This window comes from Nematolebias whitei, chromosome 13 (assembly GCF_014905685.2).
Source record: "Nematolebias whitei isolate Nwh7 chromosome 13, NemWhi1, whole genome shotgun sequence".
In the NCBI taxonomy this organism is placed as follows: domain Eukaryota; kingdom Metazoa; phylum Chordata; class Actinopteri; order Cyprinodontiformes; family Rivulidae; genus Nematolebias; species Nematolebias whitei.
The window spans coordinates 39136707-39155284 of record NC_056510.1 but is presented as its reverse complement, the minus strand read 5'-3'; the positions used below and the strand labels follow the sequence as shown (position 1 = coordinate 39155284).

Genomic DNA, 18578 nt, shown 5'->3' with positions numbered 1-18578 from the left:
ATACTTGGTATACATGAAAGCAGCATTTTTGGACCATTGCTCAGACTTGCCTGCCAAAGTTCTAGTAATTTGTTAGTGCTAAAAGTATGTGTTTCTAATAAACCTCAGCTACTACCAACTGAAATCTGATCATCATATCTATAAAAATAAGATATGATTTGATAAGATGAATCACAATAGAATATGATATGATGCAATACAGTACAATATCATAGGATACAATAAGATATGATAAGATAAGCTATGATAAGCTCCAATATGATAACATATGCTACGATACAGTAAAAGATACAATAAGATAAGTTATGATACAATACACTAGGATAACCTACAATGTAGTACAATATGATACGATGCAGTGTGGTAAGATATGATACGTAAGATAAAATATGATACGATACAATAAGATAAGATAATATAAGATGCACCTTGGCCATGTCATTAGCAATTTTTGATGTTTTGGCTGGTTTTGCCAAAAATAGTGATGACCTTGTACTCTAATGAGTTTTGAGGTGCAGCTGCCCACCCTGATCTTCTGCTGTCTCTGTGATAGGAGGTCCAGTAGGTTTACCAACTGTCCATGCCCGAGTCCGTTCCCAGCAGCCTCCACTTTCAACAAAAATGTGTCTGCTGTATGTGTTTCTCTACTCAGTATGTGACAAAAAGGACAGAATTATAGACTTTTTTTTTTTGGTTTGCCAAGATTACAAAGCTGTGGCAGCCATCTTGAAATGTGGTGGCCAAAGGTTATCCATTGTAAATGTACATTCAATGATTACTTTCTGAGTGTTTCAATAAAATGTATCTACAGGTTCATGATATATTTGCTTTTTGACACGACTGGTCACCTTTCATGACAGGAAGTGATAATAAATGTATAACTGAAAGGAACAATCTGGGAGCTATGTGCACATGTACTTGACACGTCTCTGTTTTTGTCTTTCAGAGTGATCTGTGGTCCTGTGGAATCACAGCCATTGAGATGGCTGAAGGAGCTCCCCGTATGTACAAGATTAGCATAAAAAATTGCTTTGAGAATTTATGGAGATGTCAGATTGTGGGCTAATTAAAAAACTGTAAATAAATGAAGGAAAAGTTATGTTATGCATAGTCAGTAAATTCAATTTACCACTGATATGCAGAGTGCTGAATTTTTTTCTTGAATATGGAATTTTAGCTTCACACTTGGAGTTTTCTGTTTCTCTGATCAGTTTTTTGTCTCTTTCCCACAGCCCTGTGTGACATGCATCCAATGAGAGCTCTCTTCCTCATTCCCAGAAACCCTCCACCTCGACTGAAGTCCAAAAAATGGTGAGATAGCATCTTTTAGCTTTATATTTCCTCTTAAGTTTCTCTTGTAGCCAAAGTTTGATTGAACATCTTAACTCTTAAAATTGCATGCAACCATCCCAACAGGTCCAAAAAGTTTTTCAGTTTCATTGAGGGCTGCCTGGTGAAGAACTACACCCAGCGTCCTCCCACAGATCAGCTTCTGAAACACCCGTTCATCCGGGACCAGCCCAACGAGAGGCAGGTCCGCATCCAGCTCAAAGACCACATCGACAGAACCAAGAAAAAGAGGGGCGAGAAAGGTCAGTCCTCTGTTTTCAGACTGCAGATCATCTGAAGAAACGTTGTAAATCATGGCTGTTGTGTTTGTCCTTTTTCACACTTTTCTCACAGATGAGACCGAGTATGAATACAGTGGCAGCGAGGAAGAGGAAGAAGAGGCTTCTGAGCAAGAAGGAGAGCCAAGGTTCATATGCAGAAACTCCAGGGTTCCAGACCCCGCCCCCACTAAAAACAAATACTTTGAGTAAACTATCTTAATAAAACCAGAAAGCATATCCTTTATTTATATAGCAAAACAATGCATTTATGGCACATAGGAGGTCAAACTTTGATTCCCTGATGGGGAGTTACATTATTATTGACCAATGTCCCTCCAAATATTGTTCTTTTAAACCCCCCTCCCCACAATGCCAATGAAATTGGATGTAGTAGTGTAGCAGGTCTTTATGTGAATGGGGTAAACATGATCAAAGCATGTCTACGGTGAGCAGAGCAGGGAGCCTATAGTTTACTTATGACAGGTCAAACACAGAGCTGATCATGTGTTCAAGTGTTTCACACGCACACTTTGGCTCAGATACAAAAAAAATCTTTATTTGGTTTTACTGCAATCAATAAACCTCTTCTGACTCCAAGTTTAGAGCATGAAAGGATATGATGACTGTTCACGTTGCCTAATTAAATCTGACAGGATGAACGTTTTAGTGAATTTGCCCCTTAATGAGGATTTGCACAGCAGGACAGAATTTAAAATGAAAATTAAAAAATTTAACATTTAAAATGATTTTGTTTAAATGGTTTTAAAGCACAAAAGCAGTTTTACTGTTTTATTTTTCTTAGGTGTGAATAACTGCACAAGTTAAAGAAGCAGAAAAATGTTCCTGAACTTAAAAAATGAACCGGTCTTGTGTCGACACAAAACAACATAAACTGGACCTGTAGACACTTTGAGTACTAATTGTGGCTCAGACACATCTTAATTTGATCCTACAAAATGTCAAAAACAAAGTTTGACTAGATTAAAATCATATTGTTGCACCAACAATATGATTTCCACAATTAGCTGTAGTCAGTTTCAAAGACTGGATTGAAAATTTGTTAGAAAGCAGATACTGAATAATTTTTGTGAAACTTATAGAAAGCCTGGAACACAAATGGTCTAAACTATTAGAAATTTAAATAAAGACACATGACTTCTTGTAGAAAAATATAATATTATTATCACACAGTATTGTGCAAATGTAGCTCAATTTTCACCGGTTAGCAGTGTTACTCAACCTTTTAATTATTCCTGCTTTTAGAACATAAAATGGCAATAAATGGACTGTACTTATATAACACCTTTTTATCATATCAAGATATTCAAAGCTCTTTACAACAATCTGTGCCTCATTTACCCATTCATACAGAACTCTACTAGAGATCTACTACGACTAATCAGAGCTTTATCACATTCATACACCGATGGGACACACATCTGAGACAATGAGGGGTACAATGTCTTGCCCAAGGACACTTCAGCATGTGACCACTGGTGAAATCAAACCCACAACTCTCCCATTGGAGGACGACTGCTCTAACCACTCAGCTACAGTTGCCCCTAATAATAGGAATAGTTTCCTAAAGTAGCAAAGAAAACCACAAACTTTACAACTTGCACATTTCTTTGATACAGACTTTGTTGTTGTCCTCATTATGTAGCTCCATAGTCAACGTGCCAGGCGAGTCAACTCTGCGACGGGACTTCATTCGGCTGCAGCAGGAGAACAAGGAGCGCTCCGAGGCCCTGCGCCGCCAGCAGCTCCTCCAGGAGCAGCAGCTCCGTGAACAGGAGGAGTACAAGCGGCAGCTGCTGGCTGAGAGGCAGAAACGAATCGAGCAGCAGAAAGAGCAGAGGAGGCGGCTGGAGGAGGTGAGCACAAATCCTCAAACATGTGGTTACATAGTACTGTGAGAGACACAGTTGACAATATATTACTGCGCATGCAGCTTCTGTTTTTATGGAGTATCTGCTTTAAAAACCTGAACACTGAAATGAAAAATGCAGCTAATTACTTTCTCTAGATGACAGAGAAACCACCTGTCAGACTTAACCTTTAAATCTCATTTAAAGGTCCAATTTAAAGAAAGTGAATGAAAGAAAGTACTATGTGTCATCACTGTATGTTTCGATACAATCATGAAATTTACGCTTTGCATTTAACCCATCACACGTGAGATACACCCAACTGGAGCAGCAGGCAGCTATGTAAGCATCCGGGAGCAGTTAGGGATTAGGTGTTTTGCTCAAGGACATATGTGTGTGGGTATGGTAGGGAGTTGAACCTGCAACTTTCTGATCCCAAGTCAGCTGCCCTACCACTGCACCACAGCCACCCCTAAAAGCTGCACTTTAAAAGTTAATACAATACTGTACCTACGATACGATACCTGCGATACGATGCCTACGATACGATACCTGCGATACGATGCCTGCGATACGATGCCTGCGATACAATGCCTGCGATATGATGCCTACGGTATGATACCTACGATACCTGCGATGCGATACGATACCTGCGATGCGTTGCCTGCGATGCGTTACCTGCGATGCGATACCTGCGATATGATACCTGCGATGTGATACCTGCGATATGATACCTGCGATACGATGCCTACGATATGATACCTGCGATACCTGTGATGCGATACGATACCTGCGATGCGTTACCTGCGATATGATACCTGCGATGTGATACCTGCGATATGATACCTGCGATACGATGCATGTGATACGATGCCTGCGATATGATACCTACTATACCTACTGGTTGACCCACTATGTCAGTGATCCTCACTATTTTTTTCAAAAGAGCCATATTAACAGATCAAAGTCAAGGGGAGAGCTGCAATATCACCCCCAAGTCACTCAAATAAAATAAAAAAATTAAACATCCCACCTATGAACAAAAAGAAACACAGCCAGCACATGATCTGTTTAAACAAAATATATCTGAGATGAGCGGAAGCTGTGGTGCGTGTCCTTGACTTTCTTCATGCTGTATTTGTAATTTGTTGTTGCAACCACAGTGAGACATTCAAGATGGGCATGGGTCAGTGGGTTTCTCTGTTTTGCTTGATAGTGTTCATGGTTGAAAATGTTGACTCCCAGGTGTAAACATTCAGCTTTTAGCCGTTACCCCAATCCCATGAAGAAAACACAAGTTAACAATGAACACCAAAGTCCATGCTCAACAATGAATATATGTAATATGTGTACGGATGAAGATGCCCCCAACACATTTCTGCCTGCCCCCTCATGTAATCATGCCTAGAACCGGCCCTGTAAGATGCTCCTCCTTCCTTCACCGCAGATGATAACAGGTGCGGAGCCGGAGACCCATGCGGCCGGTAGCTGATCCATCTGAGATTAACAGGACTTTTGTTTTTACATCTTTTTACCAGCAGTCAGTGGACGTGCACGGCCGATGATGATCAGCTTAACAGGACTTTTTAAATTTTTTTTATCTCTACTAGCCGGTCGGACCTGCCTCCTCCTCAACAAGTAGATTAGCACAATATTATTTGTAAAACTGCATCAAAGAAGCCCGAGCCGACATGCGCAATTATTGCACAATGTGCCAGCACGTTTTAAAAATGTACTGGCTGTGCTGGCGTATTGTTGTAACCTGTCACGAGAGCCACCAATAAAGCATGGTGAGCCGCATGTGGCTCGGGAGCCGCGCGATGAGTATCCCTGCAATATTAGGTCTTATTTCTAAGACTGAGTTTGTTGCAGCTCCTCGGACTGATGAAGTCTTTTGGATGAAAGGTGAAACGTTTCAACAAAAAGAAACTGTCCAGAGGACCTGACTTTACTTTGTTGGATTTTTCTAACTGGATTATTGAGCATGAACCTTGATAATATACCTTATTTTTTCCATTTGGATATGCAAATCTTAACATTAATATAGCAAATAATCCTGGTGTTTGTTGTTTATTCTAAATCATGCAACTCTATGTTGGAATCATCTGTTTTGTCCAACTCTGAAATCTAAAACTTTGTTTATCAGACATTCAACATTTCTGTAAATTTGACAAGATAAGGCCAGAGAGTCTTTCACATTTTCCTCCAAAAATTATTTAAATGTTACAGTAAATACATATTGGACTCCTACAGGTCAAATCAGAGTTACATTTGACAGTGCCACTTGTGCTCCACCGCAGCAACAACGCCGTGAGCGTGAGATGAGGAGGCAGCAGGAGCGCGAGCAGCGCCGCCGTGAGCAGGAGGAGAAGAGACGCATCGAGGAGATGGAGCGACGGCGCAAAGAGGAGGAGGAGCGCAGGAGAGCAGAGGAAGAGAAGAGGAGGGCCGATCGAGAGCAGGTACTGAAACAAATGGGGAGGGAGGTAAAGCTGGTTCATCTTTCTGAAAGTGATTCAGTAAGTGGGTGTGTCAGGAAAGATACAAACTAGTTGCAGTTGTAATGAATTGATAAATATTTCATTACCTGGGTCTTAGATACTGGTTGTTTAAGGATGCATATTTAAATATTCAAAATAAAGCATGAATCAGTCCTGTCCAACAGGCCTGCTGTAGTCTGATTTGTCAGCTTTAAGACACTATTCAATATCAACTCGCCTGGAAGATTAAATCCAAAATTATTTTCATCCAAAAGTCTACAGAGTACAAAGCAAGTCAGTTTAAATTCATGTCCACTGTTGCGAATGAAGTGGGAAATTTTAAATACTCTCTCCGTTCATCAGCCTAAAAAATAAGCACGCCGCCCCAGTCATTAGAGGAAACTATGATTTCTAGTTTTTATATTGCTTCAAAGTATGGCTTCCTCAAATGACTGGAGTAGCCTTTGGGGTGGCCAAAGGTTAATCTATGCTAGTGAAGGCCACCATTGGCCACCCACTGGCTCCTCCACTGCACCTGGTGGTGGGTAAAATGTCTTCCTCTGCTTGTTGGGATCTGTCGCTCTGCGCTGCCTCGGACAAGCCAACAGAAAAACTAATAAAATGTTTTTATACAACTCTACCCACTTGATTTTCTTGCACCAAAAAACATTAAAGTTTACTTGTATTCCCAAAAACTACAAACACTCACTATTCAAATCCCTGTGACAGAGATATCAACATACTACTTGTTAAAAATATATAAAGACGTATATTCTATTATTATGGTGAAGTATTTTGAGTAAGACGTGATAAAAAATAACAAGTTCCATCAGTTTGGATCTTTCATGGTATTTTAGAGTTTGCTCCTATTTTTGTTATAACTCCTACAAATTGATCAAAAACTTACTCAGTCTGAATGTTGGGAGTTGCTGCTCAGGCTGGTTGTTTGACAGCTCACAGCAAACATGCTTTGTTAGGTAGGAGAACCTACTGCCTGTTTTTGTTTTATTACAGAAATAAACCTGGACGCTAGTGGCGGTCAGTTCGTCGACTCATGGGAACCTCGAATGTGAAGGACTTTTATTTGGAGTATAAATCCCTGGACCATGACCATAAAGTGCAGACAAGGCCTCTTCAAATGATAGTTCAGTCAGGAAAATGTTCTGTCAGGGTTGATCTTTGGCTTTTGGACACAGCTAATGTCAGCGGGATGGGTGTGTTTGATTGACAGGAGTATATTCGCCGTCAGCTGGAGGAGGAGCAGAGGCACCTGGAGCTCCTCCAGCAGCAGCTCCTCCATGAGCAGGCCATGCTGCTGGTGAGTTTGGCTTTTTCTTTCATCGCAGCAGTTAACTTTGTATTACTTTCTAACGACGTAAGAAGTTTTTATTTCTAGTTATTTTTTCATAGTCATGATAGTTCCATCTGTCATTCCAAGTGGATAAGTTTCATTCAGGGTTTCTTTATTATGCTCTCCTCCCATAATGTTTGATGTAGTTTACCTTCTGGTGAAACTGACTCAAGTTTTTGGGGTTACTGACTGGTTTTTAGAGGTCTACAGGGAGCCATTACCAGCTGAGGTTGAGTTAAATGAAGTGTTCTCAGGGTTTGCAGAAGAAGTCAGGATGTTTACTGGGCCCTCAGCGTATTAATGTCGTCACCAGGAAGCCAGTCATCCAGCAGGAAGAGAGGGCTTCCCTGGTTCTGTTCCTGCTCTAAAGTTGTACAATGTTCAACTGCTTTGTGTTTTTTATTTTGTGGGAGGTTTTGTTCCTCTGGGGAAGAATATGCTCACATTATAAAAGGATGTGAACACCTCCATCTTCAAAACAGGACCAAGTGATTATTTGTACTGTCTGGCTGCTACAAAGTCACCATTCATAGACTAGAAACAAGTTTTCTTTTCCTAATCATTTGCACGAACCAACATTTATTTATGATAAACAGCTGAACATGAAAAAAGAGACAATTTTTAACATTTTTAAAAATGCAATTAAGTTTGATTTTGGTTGTGATGAATCTTGGGAGTAGGTAATGAAGCCATTAAATCGTATCACGTGTCAGGTAACTTATAATAATGTGGATGATATCTGTAGCATGCATCATTCATTAGCACAAGAACAGACTGAAGAATAAAGCCTGATTCTGATTTTCTGGTTGGTATAAATGGAACCAGGTGTCTGAACACGCTGAACAGCCATTTAATGGAAGTGTTTGTGGAAGTGGACGCCACGTCCAGCCTCGTGCACTGACTGGTTTTGGTTCAACTCGATCCTCCCTGTACTCAGGAGTATAAATGGCGGGAGCTTGAGGAGCAGCGGCAGGCCCAGAAGCTCCAGAAGCAGCTGCAGCAGGAGCAGGCCTACCTGCTGTCACTCCAGCAGAACCAGAACCAGAACCAGAACCTGGACAGTAACAAAACAGCCCATCATCAAAGCACTAAACTCTCACAGGGACTCAAACCAGAAAGAGTAAAACCCCTGAAAACTGAATCGGATGCGCCGAAACAACCTCCCAGCACTGACTTTGAGAAAACACGAGCCAGTCCGGTTTCCAGTCTGGAAAAGCCCACAGAGCCCAAGCTTCCTGTAGCTGACCTCCACGGCCCAGCGTCTGACTGTGAGCCGGTCCGAGAGGTGAACCGTCTCTCTGACAGCTGTCGATCTTCTTTGCTTGTGTGAACTCACTGCTTTGGTCTGCGGGGCTCACGTGGTGATGGCTAACTGAATGGACTCGCTCTCCGTCCGACCACAATGTCTTAACCTTTCTATCATTTAACCACTTTACGCTGGACGGACAACAAAATGCTTCTATTGTGCTTATGTGTCTCTATGAAGTGTTTTTAACAATTAAATTTGAACTTCGGTCCAGTAATAAATTATTGGCCCATAACTTTTTCACAGAACACCACTTCAAAATGGCCCACGTGTTCAAACCATGTTTGAGTGATTGGCTGCACTTTCTGTTAACTATTCTGGGAATTAATTTAAAACATGAGCTACCCACGTGATGAAATAATATTCATTAACAAAAAGGCTAAACCCATTAGTATTATGTAGCCTCAAACATATTTTTTTGTTGTCCCACAAAGTAAAGAGGAGGAACTGGAATTACCCTCTGTCCATCCTTCCGTGCATGTTGTGAGCATGACAACTTGAAAAAATAGGCGAGGTACCGACTTCCCTTTTGGTGAGTGGCTGCATCTAGGTGGTAGAAAAGTCACTATTGAAAATTGGCTTGCTACGTCAAAATCCAAGATGGCTACCATCATATATTTATATATATGTAAACCATATCATATGAGGAAACTATGTTTTCTAGTTTTTATATTACATAAAAGTACAGTTTCCTCAAATGACTGGGATAGCCAAAGATGAATTTATAGTGAGCAAGGCTCTGCTGGCCACGCCCTGGATCTGCCGCTGCACCTCATGGTGGATGTCTCCCTCCACTCATCAGGACCTGCCACTCTGCACTGTCCTGGACAAGAAAAATAAATCTCTGTTCTTCTCCACGGTGTAAACTACCGGCTTGAATACCTTGCACCAAAAACATTTAGGTTTACTTGCATTCCCTGTTCAGTTCTAGTCCAGAAAAACACTCGTGTTGAAAACTACAAACATTCACTGTTCACACGGCTCATCGTCGTACTGCTTGTTCTGCACCTACAGTGTAGCTAGTTCCTATCTGACTAATGACCAAAACTTCCCATTCATGGTACTGGTTGTTGTTTACACAAAGATGTGTTTGTTAGGTATTAAAACACTAAATCATTATAATAAAGGTGGTCGATCGACTGTAGATCAATAAACTGTGGCGATTATTGTGACTCACACAATGGCACAAACAGCAGACCAAATTTGATCCCATCCGTTAAATTTTCAGACAAAAAAGACACGTTTCCTCCCATATAACCACACATTTTACTGGGAACCAGTGGAGAGAATCTCTGTCTTTGTCCTGACTTGTCTGCTTTCAGTAGATTTTCTCTTATCATTAAACAAGTGCATGACATCTTTGCTTGTAAACGGACTGTACTTATAAAGCGCCTTTCTATCTAATCAAGATACTCAAAGTGCTTTACACTACATGTATGGGTCTATTGTACTTTCAGACAAAAAGTGGGAGTAATTTGTCACAAATAACACGTCTGTCCTTGATGAGATGTCCTTCTGATGTGCTTGTGGTGTTGATAGTACAGATGTTTGTCTCTGTGGGAGAAAACTAACAAGTCGTACCATCTGGTGGCTTCTGTCCTCACTGGCTCGCGCTGACTTCAACTCCTGCAGTGAATAGAAAGCTTCTGTCTGCGTTTGTTCCCTCAGGCTGATGAGCGATATCGGAAGAACATCCAGGGTTCTCCTCAGGCCGCTCAGACCAAACCCCAGCAGCCTCCAGTGCCGCCGCGCTCCGAGTCCTCACACCCCAATGGGAACTCGGCATCGGAGGCGCCCGCCATGCACCGGCCTGTCGAACCACAGGTAACAACTCCTTAAAGAAACTGGTCCAGATGACATGATTTAACCTTTTATTGTTATCTACCTGGATGATTGAGCACACAAACCACGTAACAACTTCTTCTTAGCTCTTCCTCATTCTTTAGCTCATGCTCGAGTCTAAAACTATAAAAACAGCTTGCATGCAGTCACTGCAGTTTCTTTCTGTCAACAAACTTTATGGTCTTTACGGTGTTTTAAAGGTTTTACAGGAGATGCTGAAAATAATTATAACTCTGCTCAGTTTAAAGCAGGTTCTGCGTAAATCTGTGAAGCTTTCTGTCCACAGTGCATTGTGTTTTGTGTATCTCAGTAGAAATGTTATTTTTATTGGTGGGATGAAACTACCGTACTTTCTGGTGTATAAGCCGCTACTTTTTTCATGCTTTGAACCCCACGACTTATACACCGGCGCAGCTTATATATGTACAAAATTGTTTATTTGTTTATTTTTCAAATTGTTTAATTTAGTGTGCTCTATAGACCAGCAATTATAGTATATGTTAATTTACAAAAGTACAAACACTGTGATAAAGTACAGCAAGCTTTTGTTATATAAAAAAAAGAATAAAGACCTGAAGCTAATAAAAGCTTTCAGCTGTACAAGTAAATAAAGACAGTGGTCATTTATGAGGAAATCAAAGTTAAATTAACCAACAGCCTCATGGATTTTCTTCTGTTTTATTTAAGACATGAAATTGTATATCTTAATAATTTATTTGTCTTTGGCTTTGCTTCTTGTTTTACTCATTTTCATAAAAAAAGAGCTGAAGTGGCTCTTCATAATTCTACAAAGTGCATTTTTTTCATGCAAAATCATATGTTGCATCATATATTTTATTTATTAATGCTAATAAAAATATGTAGTGTATCATATTTATCATATTAATATTGGTAATACTTAATATGCTACAGTCTAACAACCATAAACTGTTTCATCCCACTTTCGAGGGTCAGGCAGGTGTGTATAAATTAAATGTCTTGATCTATCTGAAGAAGCAGCTCTGAGGTGAAAGACTGCCACAGACTGGAGGGTTTCTTAAGGAATAATATAAGATGGTGTGACTTTGAATAAAAACTGTTTTTTCTGTAAATCACTTGAAATGATTTCTACCTGATCTGTGAGACATCACCTCTTATCTACACGACATCTTGTGTATTCTCTTGTTTCTTCATAAAACTTGTTTTTTCAGGTGAGTATTTATTTTCTCAGAGCTGTAAAAGATTTATTCCTCTGATATGTTCATCTGCCCTTTATTTATTAATTATATTTTTACAGGTTTTGTCCCTTCTGTATTGCATCTTGTGTTGACCACAGTGTAGGCGCAGCTGAAAACCATTAAATCAAACGGATAATTTTCAGACTGAAACGTTTCTGACATTAAGGAACACATTGTTTGTGAAAAATGTTTTTCATCTATCAGATGACTTTAAATCAATTTTATTTTGTGGCTTTAAGAGCAAAATGTTTCCAATTATCTTTTCCCATAATTACCTTTCAACTCATCAAACTGAGCAAAAAACAAACAAATGTTTGTTATAATTTTTTATTTATGTTTTTGGATATGCACTGGTCTGACATGAAGCAATGAGTCTGTTGTTATTCCTCTCAGAGGCTACGTTTGGAGCAGAGTAGCTGCAGATTGAAGCGTCGATGCGTGTTGAGCTTCCTCAACTCCACCTCGTCAGTGTGTGCTATCAAAAAACCGTGGACAGATTAAGAGGCGTCCAGATTGGCAGCAGTGACACAGGCTTTAACAGTCACTTCCCAGCAAAGGATTGAACCAACTTTGCATAATTTAACCGCACTTCTGTTCAAACATGGCTCACAGATTAAACTATAGAAACGAGGCGCTGGCGGGTGTGTGTGTGTGTGTGTGGGGGGGGGGGGGGGGGCGTCTAGTGACGCAACTCACTGGTGCCTCATAAAACCTAATGTTTAATAAAAACATGCTCAAATTAAAGTTAATTGAATCAAAATAGTTTAAAATCAGTTTGTCTACATTAGATTTTGTTTTTGCCCCATCACAGAGCGAAATAGGGACACTGAAAAATACCTTCCGTCCGTACATGTTGTTAGCATGATAACTTGAAAAATAAGTGAGGTGCCGCTACGTATTTTGGTTTGTGGCTTCTTCCAGGCCTAACAAAGTTTCCTTTTGAAAACTGGGTTGCCAGTTGAAAATCCAAGATGGCTTCCATGTAAAAATGAAAACCGGCCACCCCTTTAGTTTGAGGTGCCTATGCTTTCTAGTTTATATATTGTTTAAAAGTAAAGTTTCAATTGATTGGGGCAGCCAAAGATTAATTTATGGTGGCTAAGGCCACCACTGGCCACCCTCTGGCTCTGCCACTGCTCCTGGTGATGAATAACATTTCTCCCTCTGCTCACCAGGATTAGTCAGTCTGCACCAATACAACACAATTTACAAACAAAAGCTACACCTGGTCTTCTCCACGGTGTAACTCCTTCCCACTTGAATATCTTGCACCACAAACATTTAAGTTTACTTACATTCCCTGTTCAATTCCAGTCCAGAAAAACACTCATCTAGAAAACTACAAACATTCACTATTCAAATGCCTCATCGACGGGAGACATTGGTGTAGCGATTGTTTATAAATGTTTTGTGTCATTCTAAATTCATGTTACTCACAACTTAAACACACCCAACACTTTTCTAAATTAGATTTGATTTTATGTAATAAAAGTGACCTAAATATGTTTAAAGTTAACAAATCAGCCATGAGTTAAATGGAAGGTTAAACCTGAACTCTGCATGAAGTTGTTCTCATGATGTTTGTGTGCATGCTAGCTCACCTGTCATGGTCATGTTAGCATGTATGTTTGCATGCCAGCCCCATTTTTATTCATTTTTTTACAGTCCAGCCTCCTGCCTAGTGACCAGTAGTGTTTCAGAGACTGGAGATCGGTGGGACTCAGGCTATCCCAGTTTAGATTTGTATTGAAGGACCAGTTCTGTTCAGGGTTAATCTGAACAGAGAATACAAAGAGTAACAAACAGAATATCATAGAGTGAATGTTCATGAAGCGTTCACTTTGTTGTGATCCATTTTTCTTTTGTACGTTTTTTGGAGCAGTTTTCGTCCCGCAGTTTTTGTGAAATTTCAACAAATTATCAAAACATTCAGCTCTTTTAGGACAATCCTGCTATGACTTCTGGTATTGATGAGCTTTAGCTTTTTGAATTTTTTTGCTGTTTCTGACACTTGAGCCCGTGAACAACATATGTCGGCGTAGTGCATGTACGTGCACGTTCAAGGGCTCAAAACACACATATCATCATGGAAATTGTAGTGTGAAAGGACCATGCCCGTCACGTGCCTTGCAATGCCCTGGGCATAGTTAGTACCAGAGGAGCATGCCAATGGGCACTGCACGGTACAAGACAGGCACCACAAATACTTAGTGAGCTAGTGGGCGTGACACCAGTCTTTGTCTCTGTACACCTTTTAGGAAACGCTTCATCAGCGGGTGAGTAAAAACTATTCTGTCACAGAAGCCTTCATGACAGGAAGAAATAGCTGCAGCATAAGTTTTAATTGTGCTGAAAGCTGAATTTCTGTTCATCAGCTGCTGCAGAAAGGACAGCACGCCACCTAGTAGACATGAGATGGCCTCTACACCTTTCTCCATGCACCAGCGCTGAAAGGCTGTCCACTTTGATGTGTACAGCGCTGTGGTGGAAGCAGCTCGTGAGTCTTGGATTGTGCGCACCACTTCCTGAGAGAGACCTATCTTCTCTAAGCGGATCCGCTCAGCGGCCAGACCCAAAGGTGCTGGCCTATTCTGGCTGACTCCTTATCGCGAGCATCGTCCCTCCACGGCAGTTTCCACGGTCGACCCGATAACAGACATTGCAGGTTTGGGAACCACGGGTCGCTCACACGCTCGGGGGCAACAAGGATGGCTGACAGTTCTTCCTTTCGGACTTGGTTCAGAAACCATGATATTAGAGGGACTGGAGGAAACGCGTAAAGGAGCATTTTTGGCCACAGGCTGTGGGCAAAAGCGTCCACTCCTAATAGTGGGTTGTCCCGTGGGCTCATTGAGAACCATAATTGACACTGGGCGTTCTCCCGTGTGGTGAACAGATCCACTGCTGCTCTGCCAAACCTGCTCCAGATCTGAGAAATCAGCTCAGGATGGAGACTCCAGTCCCCGTGGTGAGGACCGCCCTGGACATTATGTCCGCTCCTCTGTTCAGGACGCCAGGGATGTACACTGCTCTGATGGAGAGCAGGTTTTTGTGTGCCCAACACAGCAGCTATCTCGCAATGCGTAACAGTTGGGCTGAGTGCACGCCCCCCTGCCGGTTTATGTAAGCTGCAGTAACTTTGTTGTCTGTGTGGATCAGAACATGTTGATTTCGCAACAGGGGAGCAAAATGCTGAATCACATTCCAAACTGTGAGACATTCCAAAATGTTTATATGAGCTGATGTGTGAGGTGGCCAAAGCGCCCCCACCGCTTGAGACCGGAACGTTCCTCCCCAGCCTGACAGAGACACGTCTGTGAAAACTGAGACGTGTGATGTAGGTCTGCTGATAGGAACTCCCTCTGACAGAGTGAGAGGGTTTCCCCGTGATTCAGGTCGGTTCCCACAGAGGGGGGCACAGAGTTCATCCGCCTCTTCTGATGCACCGGATGTATGCGCAGGCGAGCGAACCATCTCTGAAGGTGTCTCATGTGGAATAAGCCCAGCGGAACCACAGCATGAGCTGAAGACATCTTACCCAAAAGTTTCATGATCGAGACGGCCGTTACTACTCTGCTGGGTTTGACGCGGCGGAGCTGATCTTTCAGAGCTTTGGCTCTCGGCTGTGATAAGCGGGCTCTCATAGTGACTGAGTTTAGCGCCACTCCCAGATAAACGATCATCTGGGCCGGGAGAACCGAACTCTTCTCCCAGTTTATGGCAAAACCCAGGTTTAACAGGTGTGATGTCAGCACTTTGGTTTGTGCAGCTGCTTCCTGTCTGGATTGAGTTAGCAGCAGCAGATCGTCCAGGTAAAAAATAATTCTCATTCCTGCTCTGTGTAGCAGCTGCAGAGCAGTCTCCACGCATTTCGAGCATCCGCTCGGCCCCCCCCGTTCCAACACTACGCTCTCCAGGAGGGAATGAGCAGCGGGGCTGCTGCTAACATCGCCTTTTCTGGAGGAATCATCCGATTCACTCCGTGACTCAGCGTCAAAAAAGGTGATGGTGTCGTCCAGCGAACAGTCCCCCGTCACCGAGAGGCACTCCTCGATTTTAGCCTTGAACAATGCTGCTCGTCTCTGCCTCTCCTCAGGAGGGAAGAGGTCACAGAGACGGCAGGAGGAGGCGAGTTCGGCGTGGCGGGGACCCAGGCATCCTTCACAGATGTCGTGCTGGTCGAAACTCAGCATGTAGCCGGTCTTGCAGGACGGGCACAGGTGGATGGTGCTGGTGCTGGTTGTTGTGTTCTTGTAAAGCAGTGCTGGTTGCTTACTAAAGAAAAAATGGGAGCCAATTACCCAGTCTCACCATAATTTATACGGACCGGGGATGAGGCCCACACAGTAGGTGGGCGTGGACTAAAGTTTTCAGTGCTGTGCTGCGCGCGATGGGATAAACCCACTAGTGACAGCCTTAAAGGGCGAAGCCTATACGAAATAGAACACTTTGAGCTTCAGCCTGGTTTTTGGTACCACCAAAAGCAGTCAGATGATCGCAAGGCCCGAGAAGGAGCATAAGGATGAAGAAGGTCGGAGAGGTATGAATGTCAGCAGGAGAAGTTTAAAATTTATTCAGCACGCACAGGAAGCCATTGAAGGGAGGACAGAATCTGTGAAATGTGCTCAAACCTGCGAGTTCCTGTGAAAAGCCGAGCCGACTGTTTGTTGTTTTTCTTATGTCAATAAGAAAAAAAGGACCACCTTTTGATATTCAGGCCACTTATTTTGATGCAGTAACACCAAGTAAATTTGTTTGTCCTTTTATTTGTGGTCTTGTTGTATCATGATGTCATCATGTGTACTTTAGGGGCTCTAATAATCTCTGAACATTGTGAATCTAAATGTTTCTTTCAGCTCTGATCAGCTGCTGGGATGTAAAGTTTTATAAAGCAGGTTTTTAATCCTAGCTCTTGTATGTGAGAGTACTGGTGGTTCTGTCATTGGACCTCATTTCACGTTTTGAAGGATTCTTAACACACTAATGAGATTTAAATACTTTTAGAGAAGACTTAGCCTCAGATGACCAAAACTGTAGATCACTTCATCTGAGCTGACAGGACATCTGCTTATCTCCTCACAAACAGACAGACGATAATGCCGTCAAGGCCAGACGGTTAAATACACTGAGAGATTAAATCCATATCTTTTTCTATGCAAGCCCTCTGTGTTATATTTATCATTTAATTATAGTATCACATTTTTATCCATGCCAGCTGCAGGGGGTAGAATACAGAAGAGCCTTTTTGATGAAGCATGTCAGCTAATAGGACTTAGATGATGACAGTTTTATAATTTTATTTTAAGTGAGAATTGAATTAATGCATCTGAAATGTCCCTTTTTTAACTTTTATAAGAATAGTTTCATATCAGAATGGAGTAAAAAAAAAACTTAATGACAAACAGCAAAAGGGTTCTTCATGTTAAAGATGAACTTTCATTGGCAGCAGGACCAAATGGATGACAAAAGCTAACATGGACCGTAACCGCTCCCTCTCTTCTCTGCCTCTGCAGTGTTGCAGATCGTTCAGTTTGAATGAATATTCTGCCCATTTTCAAATGAGGTTATTTATCAGTTTATATCAGTCTTGTATTAGATGAGTGTTCTTTTTAATGGCGTCAATTTAGAGAAACAGCTCCTCAATCCTGTCAGATGTAAAGTCTTAACGACGAGCCTAAATGCAGCCAAGACCAGTCATTACGAGCTTGTCATGGTCCTAAAGGAGTGCTGCTGTCTCAGAACAACTTCGGTATTTACAGTAGTTTGTACTAACTCTAATATTTAAATCTTTACATCACCAGCAGTTTTGCATTGCCAGATAATTCTGGCATGAATAGTATGAAGTTCCTGCAGTAGACGCACCAGAAGTGCTACAGCTAGCTGCTCTTGTTGCTGTTTGTGCTAGCAAATAACTCTAAAGTTCTGTATAAATAAGTGCATAGTGCAGAACTGGTTGTATCATGAAGCGGGTTTTGGTCCTGTTTGAGCCATTAACTTGTTAATTTCATCCAAAGTAAACTCCATTCACCAAACTCAGGTGAATCTAAAAGCTATCTACACCAGGTAAGATAATTGTTAATAACTTTCCACAGAAAATGGCCTGAATATCCCTTTAAACTATAAACATTTTTATTGTTATTATGTAAACAAATTTAATAAAATGGAATTATTTTTGCAAGTTTTGTTCTGTGTAGCTCCAATCTGACAAGCCCCTAAAGGTGCCCTGAAGCCCCGTCTTTGTCTGAGTGTCCTGCATGCAGACTGACCTGCTGCTCGCTGTGTTCTTGTTGTCTGAAAGGTTCGCTCTCACCTGGCTGCTCTAAAGAGCAGCAGCAGCATGGCCCCGCCAAACTCATCCCCATCAGCTCCGCCTGTTGTATCTCGGTCGCAGTCCTTCAGCGAGCCACTCACACCTAGCTTTGAAAATCTCCACCTGCACAAAAGCCACAAATCCCACCAACACCATCAGCCTCCATCCTCATCCTCATCAGCATCATCATCAACGCCTGCACGCACTGACCCACAAACCCACCATCAGTCCAGACCTTTGCCTCATGAAAAGACCCCTTCAGAGGAGGTCCTGCCCCGGGTAAGAACAGAAACAGAAACCTTCGGCACTGTGCGGTAGCCATAGCTGCTCACTGACCTGATCAAATGACTGAATTTCAAATACATTTTTCTTCATCTGTAGTGAAGAAGGAATGATCTGAGAATCTGATTTACAGTAGTCCCTCGTTTATCACGGTGTGTCCGTACCCTGAAGCCCTGTGATAAGTGGAAAAACCACAAAGTAGGAATAGTAGTACAAGTAGTAAGTTGCAGTTTATTTTAGTATTTATATATATTTATATTAAGGCGTTTTAAACCCTTCCCACACTCGCAATATTCTAAACAATGTTTCTAA

General features: G+C 41.8%; 1 protein-coding gene across 1 annotated transcript in view; it reads left to right on the top strand.

Moving 5' to 3' along the window:
• The window catches only part of LOC119419712 (mitogen-activated protein kinase kinase kinase kinase 4), a 241308-nt gene that overhangs the window by 157654 nt on the left and 65076 nt on the right, over positions 1-18578 (top strand). The window contains exons 8-17 of the mRNA XM_037687100.1: positions 947-1001; positions 1233-1311; positions 1417-1592; positions 1684-1756; positions 3274-3484; positions 5779-5940; positions 7190-7276; positions 8247-8594; positions 10284-10439; positions 17973-18263. Of these exons, the coding sequence (XP_037543028.1) occupies positions 947-1001; positions 1233-1311; positions 1417-1592; positions 1684-1756; positions 3274-3484; positions 5779-5940; positions 7190-7276; positions 8247-8594; positions 10284-10439; positions 17973-18263 (1638 nt within the window). The remainder of the gene's footprint in view (positions 1-946; positions 1002-1232; positions 1312-1416; positions 1593-1683; positions 1757-3273; positions 3485-5778; positions 5941-7189; positions 7277-8246; positions 8595-10283; positions 10440-17972; positions 18264-18578) is intronic.